The sequence below is a fragment of the Charadrius vociferus genome, unplaced genomic scaffold, assembly GCF_000708025.1.
Source record: "Charadrius vociferus isolate BGI_N301 unplaced genomic scaffold, ASM70802v2 scaffold562, whole genome shotgun sequence".
Taxonomy (NCBI): Eukaryota; Metazoa; Chordata; class Aves; order Charadriiformes; family Charadriidae; genus Charadrius; species Charadrius vociferus.
Genome location: NW_009647234.1, coordinates 821,815 through 845,221, shown reverse-complemented (window position 1 = coordinate 845,221; position 23,407 = coordinate 821,815). Strand labels below are relative to the sequence as shown.

At 48.2% G+C, this 23,407-nt stretch overlaps 1 protein-coding gene across 1 annotated transcript in view; it reads right to left on the bottom strand.

Moving 5' to 3' along the window:
• The window catches only part of UTP11L (UTP11-like, U3 small nucleolar ribonucleoprotein (yeast)), a 19,688-nt gene extending 6,260 nt beyond the window's left edge, over positions 1-13,428 (bottom strand). Inside the window, exons 1-2 of the mRNA XM_009879881.1 lie at positions 13,353-13,428; positions 5,378-5,492 (exon numbers count right to left, since the gene is read on the bottom strand). Of these exons, the coding sequence (XP_009878183.1) occupies positions 5,378-5,492; positions 13,353-13,428 (191 nt within the window). The remainder of the gene's footprint in view (positions 1-5,377; positions 5,493-13,352) is intronic.
• Between the last annotated feature and the right edge of the window lie 9,979 nt (positions 13,429-23,407).

The window sequence follows — 23,407 nt, the reverse complement described above, 5'->3', positions numbered from 1 at the left end:
GGGGGCGGGGGTCGCCCCGGGGGAGAGGGCGGCGGGAGGGACGGTGCTCCCGCGGCGCTGCCGGGGGACGGGGCGTCCCGTGGGACCGCCGCTGGGTGCGCTTTGTCGTTCCCCGCGATGGGGCTGGCTCGCAGAGCTCCGCGAAACACAGATTACGCCGCTCTCTAAAAGAAAAAAAAAAAATAAAATCTTTCGGCCGTGTCTTTCCCAGACTGTAAAGTTGCAATGCTTAAGCTGTAGTTTATTAAGAAAGCTTTGAAACTTTACCCAACCAATAAACTTAGAAGTAAACTTAAACCAAATGCTCAAACGTAGTATAGAGAATTTTTCAACACATCCTAAACGGTTGCTATGTTTCCAGAGAGTCCCAGGGTAGGTACGGGGAAAGACTACTCGAAGCCTTGCTTTTGTGTGTGTGTGTTAAACAAAGGCTCCAAAGGCACAGTTTGAATCTTGAATATTAAAAAATAGCTCAGCATCTTTTCAATTTTTTTTTTTTTACTGAACACAGTTTTGCTTCAGATTGCTCTGTTTTCTTACAGGTAATGCTTTCTTTTTTGGTTTCCAGTTTTGTTGGTATTTTGTACTTGTGGTTGAATTAAGCACTTTGACTCTTCCACGAGAATTCATGGAAATGTTGGATATACTTTATAGTTAGCCTGGGTGAAGCATGTACTAAGGTCTCTATACTTAGATTTGAATTTAATATGTTCACTGTTTCCCAGTTTTGAAAATCACAAAGAGATCTTTCCAAAGTGGAAAACCAATTACAGGAGCACAGGGAAGGCTGACCTAGACTGGGCCGAAGGTCTGGTGAACGCAGTATCCTGGTGAACCACGAGGGAAGAGTACGGGGAGACTGCTTGAGTTTTCTGACTCCTCTACCAAGCGTTAGAAATCTGTGGCCCTTCTGGCTGCTATGAATGTGTGACTGTCTAGTATGCCTTTACTGTTGATTTTTGAGAAGCGTTTGCTTGGATATTTCCTTAGGAGTCTCTCATATTTAAGTATCCCCCTTTGTCATGAGTAGTATTTTTCTGGTGTTCATAAAGGTGTTGAAGCCGCCTCAATTACCTAATCTGCTTTATCAAAATGTGGCTTAACTTCCCGATAGGCAGGCCACCGGCAGGAAAGGGGGGAGTCTGATGTTTCTGCTGTCTTATTTTTGTGCCATTTTCTTTCCTTTACCTAGGATAGAGACCGTGTGGTACTCTTGCTTCTCCGGCTGGCTGTTTCCTTAGAGGCACGGAGTTGTGAGCGTTAGTTTAATTCCTACGCAGCTAGGTCTATGATTTTTGTATACTTTTAAGGCTGGTGGCATAGCATAGGAGACAAAAATACAGGCAATATAGATAGTTGTGGGCACTAATTATAGTGGATGCTCTACAGCAAAAAGTATGTTTTGTAATAAGAACGTCTTATATCTGTACATAGTGAGTGGTGGGCACGCACCAAAGGCAGAGTGGTCCTTGGAAATATACAGAATTCCCTCGCAGGAAGCCCTGTGAACAGTTCTATGGTCTCAGCTTCTGGAGCACCACTTCTCCAGTTCTGGAGCACCATTGTTTCTCGATGTTGGATGTTTTTGAGGTGGTGTTTGGGGGAAAATCTGTGCATCTTCCCCTGCTTGCAGAATAGCATCCGAAGAGCTGAGCAGTGACTCATGTGCTGAAGGTCAGGCTGGTTCCTTGGTCTTTGGGAAGACGGTAGGTCGCTGCCATTCCCTCTGCAGGATCTGCAGCACGTCTGTTGTCAGCTCTGCTTCCTGTTTACGCTGCAGTTGGGTTTACAGTGAGCTCTGGGGCAGCCGCGCTGCCTGGGGACACAGCTGGCAGCTGGGTGGCTCAGCTCTCCGAGATCATCGCGGGGAAGAAAGGCAGGAGTGTCTTTCTGTGCCCGTGTCGTTGTGGTTGCCCTTATCACTCATGGTTTTGGTGTTGGTTTTTTTTTTCTGTAGAGTACCAGCCTTGTGCGGCTGTGGGCAGTGGTCATTGGTCAATAGACTTCTGAGGGGTATGAGCTCATTGATGTTCTTTTGGGTTTTGGACTGGGCAGCTTTAAGATGGAGGTGAACCCTTAACTGATGGAGCCAGGAAAAACTTCTCTGTGAGCAGACTATTGAAATTCACAGTGCACCAATTTTGGAAGCGCTTGGTTCTGTTCTCAGCCAGGACTTGCTTGCTCTATTGCTTGCTCTGTGAGATGGGATGCTTTCTACTGTGTTCCTAATTGCGGCTGAGCTGATGCTGTTATGTGGCCTGCTGTTTTTTGAAATGCCAGCAGGAAAATGGAATAAATTGATTACTCTTAGTGCTCAAGTGATTCCTGGCCCCTCTCCCTCTGATGCTAGTCACAGCGCTGATACACAGGATTTTCATGGTGGCCTGCTTGGGTCCTCATTCACGTCTGTGGGATTTTCACAGTCCTTAGCTTGCATGAGGTCTTGCTTGAAGAGCCCTTATTGCAGCAGTAGCCTCAGGAGAGAGATGTGAGTGTAAACCTTTTTGCCTCTGCCTCACCTTTCGTGTGAAACAGCTTCCGTAGACAAAGAAGGTGTTTACGGAAAACTGGGGACTGACTGGCTGGCTGGTCTGAATAAAAGCCAAACTTGTTAACTAGACAAACAGCTGCATGATTTCTTGTAATTGCTCAAGTAAGGAAGTAAGGAAACCATTTCTTCCCTGGTGTTCATTATTCAGTATCCTTGGTCGACATTTGCTGTTCTTGGATTGCCTGTGCCCACTGTGGAGCACCCAGTGTGGTCTGGCAAGAAGGTGGCGCGAACGACACTTGCAGTTCAGCTGAGCATTTGACTCCGGAGTGCAAGCTGCTATGCCTTGTTCCTTAGGGGACTTCAACTGTTTCTGCTGAAGCAGGTGTAATTTCGATGGCCAAACTGGAAAATTCATAGAGAACTTGACAATGTTTTGCCTGGTGGTGTCATGAAAAAAAAAAAAAAAAAGAAACGAAAGAAAAAAGGACACTTAACAAGAGACACCAGCTGCATCTAGGAAAAGGAAATGACACGTTGTTAGGGGCAGAGAAACTTTACCAGTATTCTTTAATCTTCAGATTACTACCAAGAGTTTAGGATCACTTTTAAAGGGTAGGAGGTTCAAGTACGAGGGCTGAGAGTTCACGAGCAGAGGGGCTCAGCTGCGCATGCCGTGTTGGTGTCAAAGGGATGTGGGTCCCGCAGGCAGGCTCGGCCGCTCTGGCTGTGCTCGTGAAGCAGCTGCCGTGAATCTGCGCGGCATTCTCTGCTCCGCAGCCGTTCGCCGGGGAGGAGGTGGCATTTCCCATGAAGGCTGATAGGTAGTTGCCAGACTTTGTCCATGAAGAAGTGGTGGGTCTTTAGCTGCAGTTGGAAAGAAAAATGCTCCATTCTGCAGAGATGTAGTTGCTGAGAAAAGTCTGTGGTCTTTGTTTCTTCTCTTCCTTCCGTTTTGCACTGGTTTTGCCAGGTGTAAAATACAATTGTCAGCAGTTTACACGGAGGGGGAGTGTCAGTTTTCCTGTTGAAGAAAATATCAAGGGTCTGATTGTGAAAGGAAAGGGGAAACTGAAGAATGCCACATGGCTTCCACCTTCCTGTGTTTCATCCGAACAGAATTGCCTCTGCAGAGTGACTCGCTTTATGTCCGTTGATATTTACTAAACGGAGAACACTTTCAACAAATGATTCTGCCCTTACTCAACAAGAGCCCGCTGAGAGGATAGTATTACCCTGGGAGGAATCAGAAAGACGTGTCCATTATGGCTAATGTTAATAAGCTATATTAATAGTTAATGAAGAGTTATTTAGAAATGTGTTAACAAAGGATCCAAATAGCGATGCAATAGAAATCCTGAAACTTATGTTCTTGTTCTTAGTGCAGTCTCACTTTGGCTTTATTTGGCCTCTGGTCATCTGACCGTTAACGTTAACTCACATTATTTTTTATTTGGCTCAGAATACATTACTGTAGATTGGCCTAGGCTTGCAAGTTGCAGAGTTCTTCTACAAAGTATTTCAAAATTCTCAAATGCAAAAGAAAAAAATTCTTAAATCAGCACCATGGATAAATATTGACACTAGACCCTTCTGATTGGTGTCATCGCTGGGTGAAAGTTTGTTGACGTTTGTGCGCAACCTGCCCAGTGCCAGTTCTGTTCAGGAATATAAATTATGTTCCAGCACCAACCTGGTGGCTGATGCCAGGAACATAATCTTTACTGCTTCCTAACTTAGTTTTGAATGTCTGAGCTATAAGCCCAAGGAATGTGCTGCATCTAACCTGGAGCTGTTAGCAGCCTCCAGTGTCATAAATCCAGTGAGTGGAGAAGCCAGTGCAGGTGACTGGACAGCTGGAGCTGTTCTCCCGACACACGAGGGGAAAAGGGACCTCTGAATAGCTCAAGGAAACACTCGGTGTTGCTGGAACGGCTGCGGATCTGCTTCCCTAGTGCTTCCTTCAGCACATGTTACACTTGACCCTGCCAGCGCTAAACGCCAATAGGAGTCAAGTCATTGTCCCCAGTGGCAGATTAAGCTGCTTGGCCATTGTTGAGAGTCCAAGATTTTCCTCTCTCACCCTGTTTAAATGATGTGCAGCCAAAGTAAACATGAGCTAATAAAAAACGTAGAGATAACAGATATGGACTAGCTGTTGTGGACTAAATGGGCGTGCTGTAGCACAAAGATGCGTGAGTTTCGTTTGCATCTTTTCTGCTCTACTTTTGAAGCTCAGTTACCTGAAAAAGAGGTGGTACAGATCAAGTGTAACTTCCTTTCTGTTGCAGTAGGGGAGCTGTCTTTATGTGTATCCTCTGAATAAGAAAGGGATCTGTTCGGCTGCCGAGGATGTAGCGCCTGCCTTGCGGGGTCTGGTGCGCGAGCCCCAGGCTATCACTTTCTTGCTTGAGAGCTGGAAGTGCCGTGGCAGTCTGTGCAGCTTTGGAATCCTCTATTTCCCCACAGTCCGTTTCCTTGTCGGCAATAAGTGCATTTTCAACTGACTTTTTACCTTTTCATTTACTCAGTACACAGCCTGCGAAGGCCACTGCTGTAAGATAACATTGAGATTAGTACTCTGCGGGGGGTTGTAAGGAGGTGACGTATCTACGTGGCTATCAGGAGTGCCTAAACTTATGGCAAAGTAAAGAATGAGATTGTGAGAAGATCAAAAACCTTTCTGTGTGTGAAGCCACCGTGGAGTGACAGGGGTTGGATTGTCCCTGTGTTCTGTGGTGCAGTGCTGTTGAACGCTGTGTTACGTTATAAAAAGTGCTGAAGTGAATAGCTGGAGAGGTACTATCACTGTTTGGATATACAACTGTTTTAAGTGCCTGTACGTTGCCAGCATACCCAATCTCTGCGTGTCTGAAGATGGCTGACCTGCCAAAGTCCATGTGCAGCGGCTTTCCTTGCTGTCCCCTTCCCGAGGCCAGGGTTGGCGTGCCTTTGGCGCTGGTGGCTTGCTGCGGTCCCGCACGCTGTCCTCCGTCCTCGTCTGTAGGGGAACAGCAAGCGGTGATCAAAAGGTTGCAGAGGAACTGAGGGCTGTGTGTGATATGACGTTAAAGGATTAAAGGATGCTGGGCAGTAATTACCATAAACGATACAGACAAGTCCAGATCTAGAAACGGTTTTTCCCCTTTCATCCCAAGCCAGTCGTGGCTCACGCTGACGGCACACCTGGAAATGAGGTAACTGAATACTCTGCCCACGTTGTTCAGGTTAGCTGGGGCTCGGGCACAGATGTAGCGTGTGTTTTCTCCGCTCCTTGGCGACCTTTGTTCTCCTGCCGCCAGGAAGCCTCACTGATGGGATGAGACAAGACAGGGTGATTCTCTCCCTTTCTTGGGAAAGGCGCTCCTGAGCGTGACTCTCCTGAGAAATGCCCTTTCCAGACGCAGAGATCGTGCTGCTGTTGAAGTATGAGGCGGAAATACTTCCAGTGCTGCCTGAACATGTTATTTAGGTCAATTGCAAGGAAGATGGCAACGTGAATCAGAAAAGGAGTTGGAAGAGGAGGAAAGTCATTAGACAGCGCCTTGACGTCCCCTGCCAATGCAGGATTTTTCTCTGCCAGCACAGAAGCACAATTAGAGATCACATTCGTTGTCTTCTGTGCTCTCCATACACTCCTGTAACTGTGAGTAGCTGGACTGGAAATGAAAGAGAAGGCTGCAGACAAAAGCCTCGCCTTTATCACTCTGCATCAGTGTACCTATTTTCTGGTGTATTAACTAATCTCTCTGAAACAAAGAGGTAGAGCATGGTCTCCTTTTCCCTCTGGAAAACAAGATACATCAGAATAATTGGTCCAACTGCATCCATTGTGGGTGAATGAGTCTCCAGAAGATGCTTTTGTGGAGGCACAGTCATCACATTTTTGTGGCGACCGCTCGCTGGTGGAGTGCTGGCCAAAATAGCTGGGATGGTTTTCCCACCAGGTAATGGGCAGGCGGTGCCTGGTGCGCCGAGCAGTGCCAGTGGTGCGCAGGGCGCGAAGCAAAGCCAGCAGTGTGAGTGTGCCGGGATGGCGGTTGGGCTGAAGGGAGGTCAGCGGTGGTGGGAAACCTTCTAAAAGCGTCCTGTTGGGCAGGGCTTTGCCGAGTACTCTGCTTCCCTTCCCAGAGGAAGCAGCCTGAATTTACCCATTGCTCTGTAGAGACCTGCAGGCTAAAACAAATTATTCTTACGCAGTAGAAAACATTGGGACCAACCTTAACTGATGAAGCAATTTGCCAGCTTTTAGCCTCAAGGTCCCTAGTCCCTCAGGGCTTTCCAGCGTAATGACTTGGGTCGGTTTCCCAGAAAGATTCTCTTGGATATGTGCTGTTGGCAATACTCTGGCTCATTACTGGCCGTTTTATTTTTCCAACAGCCAGCTCTTGTTAGCTTCGTTCTCACAGTGTTGTTTTCTTTCTAGAAGAAGCTTTTGCTGGCTCTCCTAAACTATCGCATGGGAATTGCTTACTAGCTTAGATTTATTTTTTTTTGTTTTGACCCAAAGCTGCGCTTCGCTCTCCTCTGTAACGCTGCCAACATCATTTCCAGTCTCTTTTAAGCATATGTTTTGCAATAATATCTAAACTCTTGGCTCCAAATAACTGCCTTACAGAGAGATTAGTATCTTTTAACAAAGGAATTGAGAGGCAAATACTGAGAACAAAAGCAGTATCTTGAGAGCCTGTAAGACTATCCTGACCTTTCCCAAAGGCCTCAGCCTAGACTTCATCGTTTAGCTAGCGAAGGCAGAAATCGGGGTGGACTTCAGCCTGCATAGTCCTCTGCCCAGTCACTGTGTGTGCTGGAAATGTGCTCTGCACGTTGTTGCCATCTGGGCTTGACTGTACTATTCTTATAATCTCCAGGGAACCTTCTCTAGCAGAGCTCATCTCCGATGGAAGTCCTCTTTGGCTGACCTTGCACTGAGACTAGTATTAGCAGCGTGGATTTCTGAGATTTGACAGCAGCGTTCTTCCTAGGAAGAAAACTGGCTTGGGAAAGGTTTTGTCCTGGCTGGGAAGGAAGGTATGGCACTTGCCAGCTGCGTTCTCCAGGTATCCAGCTGGGTATGTGGTAATAAACTAGAGAGTGAGGAGGTCAATATTAATGTTTTCAAAACTTCAAGAGAAAGTGCTACAGGAACTCAAAGGCCTTCAGAAAACCAGCTGAAAAACTGCCTTTGCTTTCGGTGAGAGAACTAGATGTGTAGGTGGGAAGGAAGTTGTATGATGCCACTCAGGAAATCAGCAGCAGTGGTGGGAGTATACCCCAGATCTTCTGATACTGAAAAGCTCCTCCTTGGTTTGCATCAGTGCACGTCTGGGTGGCTGTGTCTGATCTGCAGAAATAAAGATTGATGGTTAGAGAATTGGCATCTTTGGAAGTGAAACGTCCCTCCTAATTAGCACATTGCTCAATTTGGGTTGCAGGTGAGTTGAGTTCCAGTTGCTCCATGCATTTTTATGAGTTTGTTGCTTGTTAGTGCGTATGACTAACATATAAATGCACAGATTTCAGCATCTCCCTAGGACTAAATAGCACCAGGGTTAAATGTATTTGCTTTTGTTAAGGCTTTGGTTATGGAATAGCAAAAGTGTGTAAAGTTGATGCTCTGGTGAATGTTAAATGGGACCATCTACCCTTACGTTTCTGTCCCCATTGATTCTTCCTTTGTACTGCAATAGTATCATAGATCTGGAGGTTGCAAATTTAAATTAAATTTGCGCAAAATGGCTTTGGGGTGGTTTCTGCTTGGGAATCTTTGTTGTTGTCCTTGTAAATATAAAACGTGATGCACCAGACTAAAATAATGCAATCAGAATGCATTTTCTAGAAATGTTTTCTAATCCCTCTGAATTGCGGTTCTTAAAATTTGTATTCAAATGTCCTCTGTCCCAGGCAGAATGAGGGCTGTAAATGCTGTGAGTAACTGCTCTTGGTAGCACTATTTACCAAAGTAGTAGCTAAGTTTTGGATCCTGTGTGTTCTGACCTGCCCGAGTCGCAGGTCCTCCCTCTGCACCAGTTGCTACTGTGTCCTGGAGAATTTCCTGCATTGTTTTTTAAAGGTTTACATAAGCAGGGACAAAAAGTAGTTCAGAAGACTCGCATACACCATGAAGATAATTTCCTAATGTTACGTGCTGTGTAGCCACCTTTTCCTCCACGCTCTTTCCAGTGGGCCTCATCTCTCCATGCCGTTCCAAGGTTTTTACCGTTATTTGCAGGAGTGAGCCTGGAGCTGTGGTGTTCTTTGCTCCTCCGTTGGTAGGGCAGGCAGTTGGGATGTGTTGAACCTGGAGCTGAGAGTCTCAGGATTGCGCGGGAGCTGACTAACAAGCGGCTGCTGACAGAGGGAGGTGAGAGTGGGGTGTGGGGTCCCAACAGGAGGCAGAAGCTTCGCCTGAATCTAAACGAACAGTCTGCTTTTCAGAGGAACCGAGCTGACTTTGGCAAAATCAAAAGAATGGATAGGTGCTCAGCATCCCTGGAAACGAGGGGCTGAGGTACAGGCTGCCAAATACAAAACCAAGGCAAGAACAAACCCTAAAACCCTCCCAGTTCTCTCTTCTGGGGCTGTAAGTGCTCTGGCTCAGACGTACATCATTTCAGGTGTGGAAGGGTATACCCCAGCTCAGGCGGCCGTTCCCGTGGGCTGTGCAGTCCCAGGGGACCAGCGTGTCTGTGTTCCCCTTTGCGTCTCGCAACCTGTGCTCAGGGACTTGTGTTCACTTCTAAAGCACGCCGCTCTGAACTGGTGACACCTTTACGATGGATCGCTGAACACCGAACCCACAGCACCCCTTTGTTTTCTGCTCCCCCTGCCCATCCCAGTCCATCCTTACTGGAAAGTCTCCTTCTTCCCTCAGCATTCTGCGCTCTCTGGCCGTGCACTGGTCGGAGCTCACTTGAGGCCACTTTTGATGCAAACTCCCAAGAGAATTTGCGTGAAGGTGCCGAAGAGGCTCCTCTCCTCGTCTGTCCTGGTGCAGCTTTGTCCCTTTGTTTCCCCGTAAGGACTCTGCCCTGTGCAGCGTCCCGGTTCAGCCAGGCTCTTGAGAAATCTTAGTGGAGAGCTAGACCTGGCAGATGGAGGCTGTTACCTCATTCCACAAAAATGCTTTGTTATTGAGAAAATGGAAACTGTCTGAGGTTTGGGAGCTGAATAGAGTCATTGGTGTCTGTTTTAACCGCAGTTTGGTGGTGACTGCTGAAAGTTCCCTTCTCCAAGCATTCCCTTTTCCTACACCCATAATCTTCAAGTCATCGGAGGGCTGCAGTGATTTAACTCGTTAGCTGAGCAAACGTTGAATACTGTTGCATACTCTGCAGAAACTTTGCTAAAACCTCAACATCTTCCAGCAAAAGAAAAATGGCTAGCCAATAAATAACCCTTAGCGAACCGTGGCCAGAAAAGTGATCCCTGTGGATACGAAGCCAAATTCAACTCTCTTTTTACAATCTCAGCTGTGCCTCTTGTTTACTTGATTTTTAAAAAGCTGTGTTAAGATTATGCAGGAACTTCTTGGAGGGAAAAGGCATGCATGAAGGCTTGTGTTTTGTAATTCTTTAGCGCAGGTATCTGAATCCCAGTACTGAAGAGAAATTTCTTTTCACTGGTAGTTTTTAAAAGTAGATTTCAGCAGTGGGAATTTGGGAGCTTAGGAGAAAGGATGAAAACAGAGATTGAACCATTTGCAAGCTGGTTTTCATATTGCTCAATGACTTGAGTTAGTGCAGAAGAGCGTTAACCTAAATACAAGACTTGTTTTAGTTAACAGATATTTGTATGCATTTGTGAAACTGTGGCATCCAGTACCTCCTGCTGACAACATTGCATAAGCATTATTCACCAAGCACCCTAATAGAGCTGAAAGCAGCAGTGTTAGCTTTTTGGAAATAAAATGAACACTTTATTTATGTATTTTTAAACTAATGAATCTTAGCGGGCCAAATGAATGTCTTCCAGCTGCTACAGATGTTTTTTGCATGACTAACTATTTTGGTGCATAGAAAAACCTAGAATACTGGAACCACAAGATATTAAATATTTAATTATTACCCCAGAATGTAAATATGGCCTTGATATGTTGAATTGGTTTACCTAAATTTCAAGTGTTCATTTAGAAACTTAACAAGATTGGGACTGTATTAATTGATATCTGAGAAGAAGAGTGACTACTCAGCATCTCTTCCAAATTTCTTTAAATATCAGAGTCAGTTTCAGTAACAGGAATTCGCTTAACTGGAGGAACAGTCCCAGCTGTTTCAGGCAGAACCCAGGATCAGTATTTTAGCTGTAATGAACTGTTTCTGTTCTAGATCCCTGCTTTCTGTGGGTTTACAGTGTAACCATAAAAATCCTTTCCAGGCTGCGCTCTGCCTACTGAGGTCTTTGGGAGGCTTTTGAATATAAAATGCAAATTGTAAAAACACTTAACAGTTGATTTTCAAGCTGCATCTTACCAGTTTAGAGCCTATTCTGGACACGTGTTTTTCCTGTAACTCTAAAGCAACCTTATTTCTTGAATGATACAAGCCCACAGGATTTCCCTCATGTGAGTGTATCAGGCGTTAGGTACTTTCTGCCGTAGTTTGGATCTGTGTGGCTGCAGATCATGCCATTTTCCACTAAAAAAGTGTGTATACTAACTCATTACTGCTGGGGAAAAAATGTCTGGTTTTTAAGGCTCTTCCAATGAAACAAAAGAAATTGAGTAATAATAGAAAATGTCTATCTGAAAGGCCTAACTAACTTCAGCATGGTTGGAGACAGAATCACAGAATTATGTAGGTTAGAAAAGACCTTCAAGATCATCAAATCCAACCGTAAAGACAAAATTCCTCTTTGAGGTCTGCATCAGATGGCATTATTCTTAGATATCGCTTAGGATGTGAAGACGGTGAAGAAAGAACAGAAACAGAAAAAGTGGATCCTGAACTGTCTCTGAGTGCAAGGACTACTTTTGTCAGCACCGTGATGCCACGTACCAGCCTGAACTGCTGACTTTTGCCACGCTTTTCACCTCACCTCGGAATTCCGCTACCCTCGTTTGAGGAAAACATGGCTTTTTCTGTTCTTAAGAACTAATGCAGTATGAAGTGGTTCGTAACTCCTGGCGCTGTACCACTCCGGTGCCTTCTTCCAGCTCGGCGTGCTTACTTTCAAAGCCCAAAATTTAAATAGTAGGAGTGACTAGCAAAGGCGTGGTGTTACTTGGTCGAAAGATCTGGAGTCTGGATTAGCTGTACTTTAACTGCAAAGCACTGTGTCTGTCTGTTATAGCATGGTTTGGGTTGGAAAGGACTTTAAAGATCAGGTCCTTCTCTTCCTTCCTTTTTCTCCTAGCTTCTCGCACAAAGTTCAGTTGGTGGAATCTATTTGGACGTAGGTCTACAACGTGCATTAGTGGGTCTCACAGTTTGCAGGCTGACGGGGATATGTGCTGCATCTCAGAAGGAGAAGAAAGATGGATGGGGACTCGGATCTTGGTTCCATTTTTAGTTCTACCAGGCTTGCCTTGTGCCAAAACCCTCCAAGGTGCAAATCCCAGGAGGGAGATAAAATAACCCCCTGTCCTGCAGGTATTATAAGGGTAAATAATGTTTTTGCTGGTGACAGCTGTTAGGGAATTGAGGAAGCAACAATCCTATGAGAGGTATGGGGTGTTGGATCTGTGGAAACAGAGCACTCCTGCATTTATGGTCTTGCACTGGATCATCATACATATTTGTGTTATTTGCAGTAGGGAGTCAGGGAGCTAAACTGCTTTCCAAGCAAAGAAACTAATCTTTAGTTTGTGTCCTCGCATGAGGATTAGTTATTCTTATCGGCATCTTTTCTCGGCACATGGAAATCTTCAAATAGAAAAGTCAGTGTTTAAATTTTAAGGCATTTCATTGGCTGCCTTTAACTCAGTGAACACTTCATATCAAGAAAATTGCTGCGACGCCTATTTCAGAGGGATCTGGAATGTGTAGAGTAATAGCAGTACTTACTGAAGAGTCATTAATAGCAAAAAGTAGACAGCGTGTTGCATGTAACTCAGCCAAGAGAAGTTTTATTTCTAGTATTTCTCAAGCCTATGCAAACATCATATAACTCACAGGAAGATTAAATCTGGACCATTGCGCTTGTGTAGAAGTTTTGGATGTGTTGCTTTTGGAGAGCCCGAAGAGCTGTGTGAGGAAAATCACAAATGTGCTTGGGGCTGGTGAAGGTGTTGGACCGTATGCAGAGACTGTGTCATGCTCCACGCTCTGGGAAACAGTGACTTGACTAAGGAGCGATGAAATTCATGCTTTCAGGTCCTTCATAGCTCTGAGTCTTAACTTCAGAAGGAGACACAGAGCAGAACTTTGAATAAGAGTCGAAGAGGGCAGTCCAGAGATCATGAATAACTGGGCTCCGAGTATATCATGCTGTTTGAGTAACACCGACCCTTTCCCTGGGAAATCAATGAGTTCTGCTGCTCACCTTATTAGCACCTGACTTGGTAAGTCAGGCTAATGCTGATGTTCATTAGCTTTTCACTTCCTGTTAGGTGTTCTGCTTGTTCTCTTTCTTTTCTGTTATTTTGACATTGAGAAACAGAAAGGGTTTGGAAGTGAAATATATGTACACAAAATTGGAATCAGAATTCTTATGTCTCTTCTGAAAATTGAGAGTAACTTGAATTGTAAGTGTCCAATTTCCAGTCACAAGTAATGACATTTAAACCTCTGTAGGAAATGCAATCCCTGTGCTGATGTCACCCTCCGGTTTATGATGTGACTGCTTTTGTTTCTGGGCAAGCACTTGAGTGTTTTGCTCGTGAAGTGATGATTTACTGGTGAGAGTCTCTTGCTGGTCGCACCTGCTCCAACTGTCTGTGGTCGGAGTCGCTGGGAGAGCTGCTGCCTGCGCTGCTGCTGGGTCTCACGCCGGTCCATCGCCTTCCGCAATGCAAGGTAACAGAGTCGGCCTGAGTTTTTGCTTCCACGGGTTCACCAATTTGGGACAAATAGCTTGTAAATAGAGCATTTTTGTTCGGGTCGGTCGGGAGAACAGAGAGGGGGTTATTAGGGTGTTGGTGGTGCCTTGTTGCAGTGAAGCCCATGGTCCTCGAACTGCCTGAGGGTGCAAAGAGCTTTGGGAAACCTTTCCCTCCAGTCAAAGAGCAGACTGCTGTCGCTGCCTTCAGTGAGCTGCTGTGGAGCAAAGAAACGGGGCGTCACGTCACACTGCTGCTTATGGGGCTGAGACACCAACGCTCCTTGGTCTTTACCTGAAGGCCGTCACCAGAGGAGCCTCCATTAGTTAAAATTCTGACCTTCCTGTTCCTCTTTAATCCATGACAAATCTGTTTCACATAGGTTTCCTTGTAGAGCTCAGGTTTGAATGAGAGAATGAGGTTCTGTAAATGAGCCACAGACCTGGATCAGGGGCTCTCTAATATTCTTATTTATTTTCTGTTCATGTGGGTTTTTTTTTCTGTAAAGGAGCAGTTTTTCTCTCTGTATGAGTTTTCAGGCACCGTCAGCACGTGTGCTTTACGCAGCAGTGCTCCGTGTTGCCCCGCTGAAGCGCTGCCGGCGTGGCGAGCCGCGGCGCTGGTTCTGAGCAGACACGTCCCGCGGGCTGGGGCACGGGTGTTGCAAACTCGGTGTGTGGCTGTGGGATGCAACGGCACGCATAAACTTTGTGAGCATTTGTGCCCCTTAAAATAACTGTTTCCACTTTATCTTTTGCACGTCGCAACAGTTTTCCCTTTCACAGGTACCGCCACAGACTCTTTATCTCCAGGTACCGCAGCACAGCGTGGCAGAAGTTGGGAAGCACGTTGCATCTTGCAGATTTCCTATTAGTGCTTGCAAGGAGTTATTTCTTAGAGATTTTAATGTAAAATATTTGACAATTGCAACTGATGGCTTCATTATTTAAAATGTGCGGTATTTAAGAGTGATTTTTAAAGGTGCCAGTGAGAAATGCTGGAGCAAGGGGACTGATTTGAAGGTAACCAGCTCTGTATAGTAAAAGTAAATGGCACCTGGTGACCAGATCACCTCGCAGAGAAATCTTCAGCCACAGAAGAAGGAAACTGGTTTCACTTCTATGTTGGCAAGGCAGCAGCTAAAAGGAGAGGTTATCTGCCTCTCTTGACGATGCCCCGTCTGTCCGTTCCGTACTTTCCCGTACTCTGGGGCCCGGCGGTGCTGCCCTTGCGGAGCGGTACCTTTTTCAGGAGGGTTCCAGCTGGCACACACAGCATCTCCCGGGCAACAAATGATCTTAGTTTTGTTTCGGACCACAGGCGAGCAGTTCTGGGGATGGTAACTCGAGACAGTTTGTCTTTGCCAGGGTTCAGTCCTTCCCCAGATTTAGAAGCGGCTCACATGCTGCGAGCCGCAGCGCTGTAATTGCCTTCGCTTGCAAGGGGCACCAGCGGCTGTAAAAGGTACCGTAGAGGGAGACGGTCCGTAGTGCTCGGGCAAACGGCCGCCGTGCGTGGAGAGGCCCACGGTTAGTGGCCGACGGTGGGGGAAGGGCTGCTGGGCAGGGGATGGTGTGGCACACAAGTGTCACTGCAGCGTCTCCCCTGCCACCTCCTGCCTTGCTCGTCACGCCGCTGGTTTTGCATGTGGGCGTTGAGCCCCGAAAGGCACAAACCTGCCCGAGTTACAGGGCAGGTTACCTTTCTCAGTCAGTATATGGGCTAATATGCAAGAAACCAACTACAAATGCTCATGTTTGGGAGACAAAGAATCAACTTGAAAAAGGGAATATTTTGACCAAATTTGGTGAAAAAATTTGCTTTGCCCTTTAAGTAATAGACATGCATTAAATAAAACATGTCTGGTTTATATGTCTTTTCCTGCTACTGTAAGTCAAAGTTGCTTTGTTTATTAAAAAAAAAAAACCCTGAAGTTGAGCAGAGTCTTAATCAGCAAAAGAGCTGCCAGGCTTTCTGGAGAAAACAGTTAATAAAGGATTGGGCTCAGACCACGCAGGTTTGCTTTTTAGCACGTGAGCGCAAAACATGCACACTGTGACGGCATCCCTCCCCGGCAGCCTGTCCACACGCTCACCCGCGTTCTTGTTGAGAAGCAAGCTTGAAGCAGCCCCTTGATTGCCTTTATGTGCAAAATAGAGGTATAATCTCCAAAATGCCTCTTATTCAGGGACTACAAAAAGCTTTGTAAACACTAATTTAAATTATGGATCACCTCGGAAATAAGAATAGATTCATCCTCAATTTAAAAAACAGCTGCCTTTAAGGGAAAGAACAGTGAAAACTACAGCATAAGGCTAGAATTGTAAGAGAACTTTAGGGAAATAGAGCAGAATTCCATTATCTTGCAGTGATATCTGTACTGAGATGCACAGACCCCAAGAACTAGCTGCTAGAGCTGTCAGATTATTTTTTCTGTGTATAGGCGGTGATGTCTGTTTGAATTGCAAGATTCTTGTGTGCTGAGCAGATCTAAGAGGAAGGTAATTGGCTTCAGTGTGCAGTTAGTCATTTCCTCTCATGCTTTCGTGTTTGAATTCTTGTGTACTGGATATGACCTTTGTGTCATGGGGCAAAGAGATTTTGAAACGTTATTGCCAGAGTCCCGGGTTCGTGCCGTTGGATAAGCAGTTGGGCATTTACATGGCTACGGACCAACTTTGCTGGGTTGGTCTCAAACCAGTTGAATTCAGTCTAAAATTAAAATTTCCTTGCTAGATTACAGTCCTCACAACATACTTATTCTTCAGGACCCCCTTTTTCTTTCTGTAATAGCCAGGGCATTATAAAGATCTCACTGGGTTTCTGTGTTTGGAAGGTTTTGGACGTCCTAGGCTCTGGGCAACAGAGTTCTGTCTTCTGAGTCTGGGCGTGGATGCATTTTCCCATTTGGTCTTTGGACGTATGTTTGATTCTGGAGAATACCAACTTCACACAGGTGCCCTGTACCTCGTGCGAGGTGGTAATTGCAGTGGTGTGTGGTGTTATGAGGCCGTAGCACGCAGGACAAGAAAACCTGTGCTACAACAGGCAGGTAACACGGAGCACCGTACAGACCAATTTGTGGTTTCATGTACATTTATACGTACTCTCTTCATGACTTTCTTGATGAAACCTCATCCGGTTACTATCCCTTCCCACCACCTTTTCTTGTCCATCACTTCATAATGACACGGGCAATGAAGGTTCACAGAAAAATTATACAAGGGACGGGCATTTCACTGTCCAGATTAGCTTCTGCCTAGACCTGGTGTGAAACCTGGGGGCTGGAAACCAGCCACTGCCCATTAATTAGTTTTGTATGGTTGATGACTATCTTTAGGGTTTGTTTTATGTTCTTGTGTTACTGTTTGTTGCCAGTAGGATGATGCATGTTCTGCTCAATATGTCTAAAAGGCCTATTCAGCCCTGCACAAGCGACAGGTTCCTCATTCTTGCCCAGTTTTCTAGTTGAAAGAGGAAAACTAAGGGAATTTGTGAATTTGACGTTGGCAGACTCTCATGGTGTGATTTGTCAAGCCCCCACTAGCTGGTGGTGTTTTTGCCAGCACTGTTGAGGCTGGGAGAGCACAAGCAGGTGGGAACTGTGTGTGTTCCCACGTTGGGGACGCAGTGTGAGCCGATGGTGCGGTGCAACACAGGCAGTGCCGCCGGTGTTCTGCCCACCGGCTGTCACACACGCGGAGAGCCTGAAGCTCATGCACACTTACTGTCTGTGTGCACTCCGATGCTTTTGATATCGCCGTTACCGTATTTGAACGGGAGCATATCCTCCTTTCTTAAACGGGATGACTAACATGCTTGAGAGGAGAAGGGAGCAGGACTTCAGAAAGCAATTGTGCGCCCGTTCTTGCTCCTTTTTAAGAATTGATCCGAGCAGCCGTTTCGCTGGCCTGTGACTCCTGCTCCTCTGATCGCACCGAAGCTCCTGTGATCAGTCACGCTCCCTGAAACTTGGCTCCAGCATCTTTCTTCCAATTATGGTCACCCTGGCCATGTCTGCAGCTGCTGCCCCGCAGCCGGTTATGAGCTTCAGTAGCAGAATCGCTCGGTGCGAGATGCTGCTGCCAGCGGGCTCCTGCTCGGCCGGTGCCGCGCGCGGCAGGGGAGGGGACCCACGGCATGGAGCTGGTGCCGGGCCGTCTCCCCCTTCTCCAAAGCCCCTTCAGAGACGGGCCAGAATCTCTGCTGGCACATTTTTAAACTGCAGGTTTCTTAACCATCAGTAAAAGGGACTTCATTTGGCTGGGAAGGAGTTTCTGATGTGTTTGTATCTCTGCTCTTGGACATTCTCCTTCCGCTAAGTGGTCTGCTTGAATCATGACAGGTCCAAACTGCCCAAATGGTTTCAATTCCTGACTTCCTGTTGAGTGCGCAGAATTTGCTAACTCTGTATACATTTTGAATAAGATTAACAGCTGATCTCTTGAGCAAACATTCAGTTTTAATGTTCCCAGAATGACACAGGCTGCTTGTTCGGAATGTGTCCTGACAGCTCAGCTGCTGTTGGCTGTGCCCTCCGTCCAAGCTGGCCCCGACGGGGGAGGGTTTTATTCCGAACCTGAGATAGTTAATTAACCCTTACAGATGTTTAGTAATATTTTTTTAACTCTCAGATCGTTCCCTCCTTTCTTCCTGGGCAGAGTTTTTCTTTTTATGGTGGCATAGTAGAGACTCTTAAGCTTTTTTTCTGACCCTGGTAGAATTAACTTTCCCTAAAGAAAGTAAGTCTAGAGCAAGAGCTGAATTCTCTGTTGCCTTTCTCCTTGTCAGCCTTCACTCTGCTGTCCCCCTGCTGGGGTTTGGGAAGGTGGGTGGACACAGAGAAGAGAGACAACCACGGGAAGCCTGGCACTCCTCACTGGTGATGTTTGAATAGATCTTCTGTTCCTCTTCCTCCAAACCACGCATCTTCATGCTCCCCATCCCGTGTGGGTGCTTCAGCTCACAGCTGGACTCAGGGGACCTGGTGGGATAGGAAGGATGTGGGGAGGAGAGGGACAGAAGTAGCTGAAAACCAAGAGCAAAGCAAGGTCTTGGCCACAAGAAATTAAAATTTGAATCTCGGATGGGCAAACCCGCCTGGTTTTCCACTGTAGCATGGAAAACTGAGTTCCCGCGCAACTGCGACCTCATTAAAGATTCTTTTTTTAAAGGGTAGAGAAGGGGCAAAAGTTGCAGTGTGCACAAATACTGGCTCAGAGCTTTGTCCCATTACCTTGTATGGGGATGCTGCCTTGTGAGAGCCTGACTTACTAGCAGCAGGTTTTCCTTTCACATAGGAAAAGTTTTGTTTTGTTTCCTTATCTTAGGAGAAAGAACGAGGAATTTAGTACTAGAGGAAAAAGCTTTATGAACTCATTGGTGTTTTGAAACCAGAGCAACGTTTTGGAGTTCCTGACGGCTCCGCACCCCCCGTCCGCAGGCAGGACAGCTTGGCCTGGGGGTGTCAGGATTTCTTGCAGACACAGCCACGTCTACTGGAGAGAGCGTAAGCACGTCAAGGCCGAAACTATTTCCATGTGCAGACAGCTGACTCTGCATATGGTCTCTGTAAGGTTTGTTGGCCTTCCTGGGAGACCTGGACAATCGTTTATGGTAATTCAAAAGTTTAAATTAAACTATAAAAAAAATCATTGCTGCTTTCCAGATCTTTTGAGTGTATCTGGACCAGGTGTGGTGGCTCAGTCACGGCTGCGCAAACAGTGCAGCGCTTCTGCAGCGCACCTCTGGGCAGGCTGTGGGCTGACATCAGGTGAGATATTTCTCGGTTTAAAGGTAAGATCAGACATTTGTGGGACAGTTGTGCTTTTAGCACTTATCTTGATCTATATGCAAAGCTGTCGGGAGGAGTCCATGTGATGTGGTTTTGCACTTTGAATGGAGAGCACCTCAGAGGTCTCTTCTGAACGTTAGGAATCCCTCAGTTTGCCGTTCCAAGACTATAAAAATTGTGCAACACCTAGGTATGCCTTGTGACTTGTCAGATGCTTTAACAGTTTCTGCTGCTTCTTCCTCTCAAAGTTGCGGGAAGCTCCCTGCCTTGCTCAGCGAGGGTGATTCTAACAGCACTTATTTCACTGGGAGTGCAGGGTGTTTCCTGACAACTGTGCCAGCCGTTTTGCTGATCCTGTTGCAGATCCCAGAGCAGCCCGTGACGGCTCTGGGCAGGCGGTGGGGCTGCCCGTGCCCGGGGAAACGACTGCGCTGCGGCGTGCTCAGCCGAGCGCCGTGTGTGCACGTGCGTAAGCGCCACATCCCGGTGGTGCAGGTGGGGGCTGTGTGGCCTTACACCCAGCTGATTCATTTGCCTCCTGCCTCCGAGGCCGACTGTAGGAGCCAAATCTTCCCTGCGCGTTGGAGAAGTGACCGGCAGCGTTCTCCTGTTGTGCTGGCGATGGGGGAGCTGCCGGGTGAGGTCCGCGGCTGTGCTCTCCGCACCAGATCCCCCCGGAGCAGCCCTTCGTACTTGGGGTTTGCGAGCGCTCGGCGGGGAGGCTGAGGCTGGAAGGCAGCTCGGAGGCGAGAGCCGAGGGCACGACGTGACTCAGTGGCACGATATGACTCAGTGGTGCTGTGAGCGGGCGGGTGAAGGCTTGATGCAACAGCGCTGCCGAGGGCGCTCGGTGCGGGCTGGGTCCGGCTGGGTCACCCCGATGAAACGCTCGGCACCATCCTGGCAAGCTGCCGCCCGCCCAAAGCAGGAGCTCCTTCAACAGCAGATAGGGGATGTTGTTCCCACCGCGCCAGGTCTACGGCCGCACTCGTGGGTCTGGGGGCAGAGCAGGAGGGTACAGACGGAGGCAGCAGTGTGAGGAGGTGCGGAGGCACCCGCCGACCCCCAGCGCCTGGGCTGGCCGTGCCGGCCCCTGCCCATGGCACACAGTGACCCTGAGCGGATCTGCAGAAGCGGTGCCGGGAAACGTGGACTGAAAACATTCCCAGCCTAATGGAGGGGCTGGAGCTGCTCCTCGCAGCAAGCAGCTGGTTTCCCTTTTAGGGTCGGCAGCAGGCAGAAACAATTTCACGCGGATTCCAGGACCCATAATGGTTCTGGAAAGCCAACAGGAACAAAAAGCGTTCTTCTCCTCTTCTGACCTTGGAGCGTGTTGAGGACCGTCTTCCAAAGCCTTGTCCCTGGACGGTTTCATCCTTACATGGGGAGCGCTCGCCTGTCCCAGCGAGGTTTGCGTTCTCCTCTGCGGGTCTGTTTAGGTGTGAACTGCGGCTGCACGAGCTGTGCTCGGAGCGGCCCGGGGAAGGTGAGAATCGGCAGGAACCTGACAGACAGTCAAAGGCAGGTCTATTCCTGTGTCCTGGAGAGATTAAGTGTTTCCCTAGGAATAGCCTTACGGGTTGCTCTAAGATGACTTTGTGGAGCAGCTGGTTGTGACCTGACAACGAACAACAAACTGGTGTGAAGTTACACAGGGTTATAGGTTCACTGTATACACGAGGCCTCTCGCAGGAGGAGTTCACTGTAGCAGGAATCGTCTCAAAAGGCTGGTTAAACTCTTAAGTGATTGCGCGCAGGAGAAAGCCCGGCCCTGGACAGTCTGTAACACCTCCTTTGCATAATAGGTCCCCAGTTTATCGACACTAAAATTAATGTAATAATCTCCTGGGGCTGTTGCTAAGCCATCTGATGTGTTGCTGCTGACAATGACACCGGGGTGGTGTTAGGTGCATGTTACTCTCTAATTAGAAAGTGGACTCTGCTGTGCGTCCTTGACAAATTGCTGACCTTTCTCATACGTGAAGCTATTCTGAGCTCGGTTCCAGACTGATCAGATTTGCATCCTGGAGCACTTTAAATGTTGTTTGTGAGAGGAGCTCTTGTTCCCAAAGCTGTTTGTTCATGGGCACAGGAGAGGAACTGAACTTCCTTTCCTCCATGAGCACAACTATATCTGTCAAAGGGAAAGGGCAGGCAGCTGGCAGGCGTGTAGCTGCTGTCTATTTTTGCCCTCAGACAGCGAGACAGCTGAGAGAATACCCCACATCCAGCTCCGCCGTCCCCACCTACGGGGGACCTGCTTCAGTAGACCTTGTCCCACGGGGACCGCGGCCAGCTGGTAATGGGCAAACACTCTCTTTGCAACTGGAATCCCATCATTTTAGGTCAACGCCTCGGTTAGTATTTGAAAGTGTTACTTACATCAGCCTAGCACACAGCTAATGTTTACAGGGTGGTGCAGACTGCAAAGTATGAGCACATGCTAATTAGCACGCATAGTGATTGCCTGTGTTGTGCCTTCTAAATCTGAGCCTTAATTAAAGCTTTTTTTAATGCATTTTAAAACTCCACCTCTCTTCTTCGTGAGTAGAGACAATTTCCAGGTTCCTTATTACAATCACAATAAGAATTGTGGGCTTTTGTGCTATTTCTTTTAGTCTATTTCTGTTGTCCCACCTTCCTCCTCCCCATCAACTTGGTCTGCGGCAGTGCCATGTCCTCAGGGGCGAAGATGCAGAGTTCGCGCTGGCGTTGCGTAGGGCTTTGACACCCCTGCCCAGCACCACGTACAAGACCGGAACAAAGAGAGCAAACAGCTTATCTAATACAAATAACCCTGAGCAAACTTCCTGGGCCTGTTCTTTTTTCTGTGGAAAAGGCAGTGTGGAGTCAGCTCCCGGAGGCTCTCGCAGCCGTCTCAGCCACGTGACGCTGCGCGCAGTGGCTCTGCTGGCAGTGCGTGCGTCGGCCAGCCCGCGGGGAGCCCGCAGCGCCAGAGCTCGGCACGCACGGCATGCGGCAGACATAGGTAGACTTCGGGGAGAAACTACTCAGAGCGGAGGCAAGCATGGCACGCTGCTTTAGGGTCCGCCTTGGGATATCGTTCTCAGAGGGTTTATAGGGTTTTCACTTCCTCTGCGGTCGCTCTGTGTCACGGCACTGCGGGGCAGCACCGGCGCTGCCGGCAGCACTGCTGCTGAGTGCCGGCCCGGGACTTCGGCCAGCACCGGGCGAGCTGGGGGTCCTGGTGGGCTGAGGAGTGCCAGATGCCCTCGCCGGTGGAGGAGAGGAGGACCGGCACTGCCGGGAGCCTGGGTGACAAGCTGCATTTGGGATTGACATGTTCCTGTCCTGTCACTCTATTTAATCCCCGTTTCGATGGCGGTGATCACTCACTCAGCTGCCCCAGGGGAGGAGGGTCTGCTCTGGCCGTGCCACAGCCCTGAGCACTTGCTGTGCAGCGGGTGCTCGCACCCCATACCCCCTCTGGTTTGCTGTCTGCCACTGGGTCCCCAGGGGGCACGTGGGGCCGGGGGATGGCGTGCGCTCGGGGCAGCAGCACCTTCCTCGTGGTGGTGGTTCCTGGTTCCGTGGTGCGGGAGCCCCAGCAGTGCTTGGAGGGTTTATCCTGCCCAACTCCTGCGACATGGCAAAATGTTGCCCCTCGTTTGGAGTTTGGGGACCGGAGCTCACGGAGGGGCAGTGTCAGGGCGGCTGAGTCCATGTCACCGGTAAAAACCAAGGCTGCTCCATTCAAGTTGTTTTTCCTTTCCTTGTGTTTTCTGGTGTCCTCTGACCCCATCTTACCGGAGCACAGAGATAACGTGCAGCCCATTGAGCAAACATGGCAGGTCCCCGCTCCGGCGGTACCGCGGCTCCCAGGGTAGGAGTGCTCATTAGAGGCCCTTTATTACAGACACACCTTGGAAAGTTCCCTTCAACAGGGCTGGGAGGAGGAGGGTTATTAATTTGATTTTCATTCTTTGCCAGAGAGGAAGGTCCCGGGTGGCTTCAGGGAGCGGAGGCGAGTGGGGCGGCAGAGGCAGCGGCAGCGGGTGAGAGGCGGCCAGGAGCAGTGCGGGGTGCCGGGGGTGCGGGAGCTGCTGCCTGGACGGGTGCGCACCGCGCGGGGTACCCCCGAGGGAGGGGGCGCTGGGGGCAGAGCCGGGGCAGCAGGGCCGGT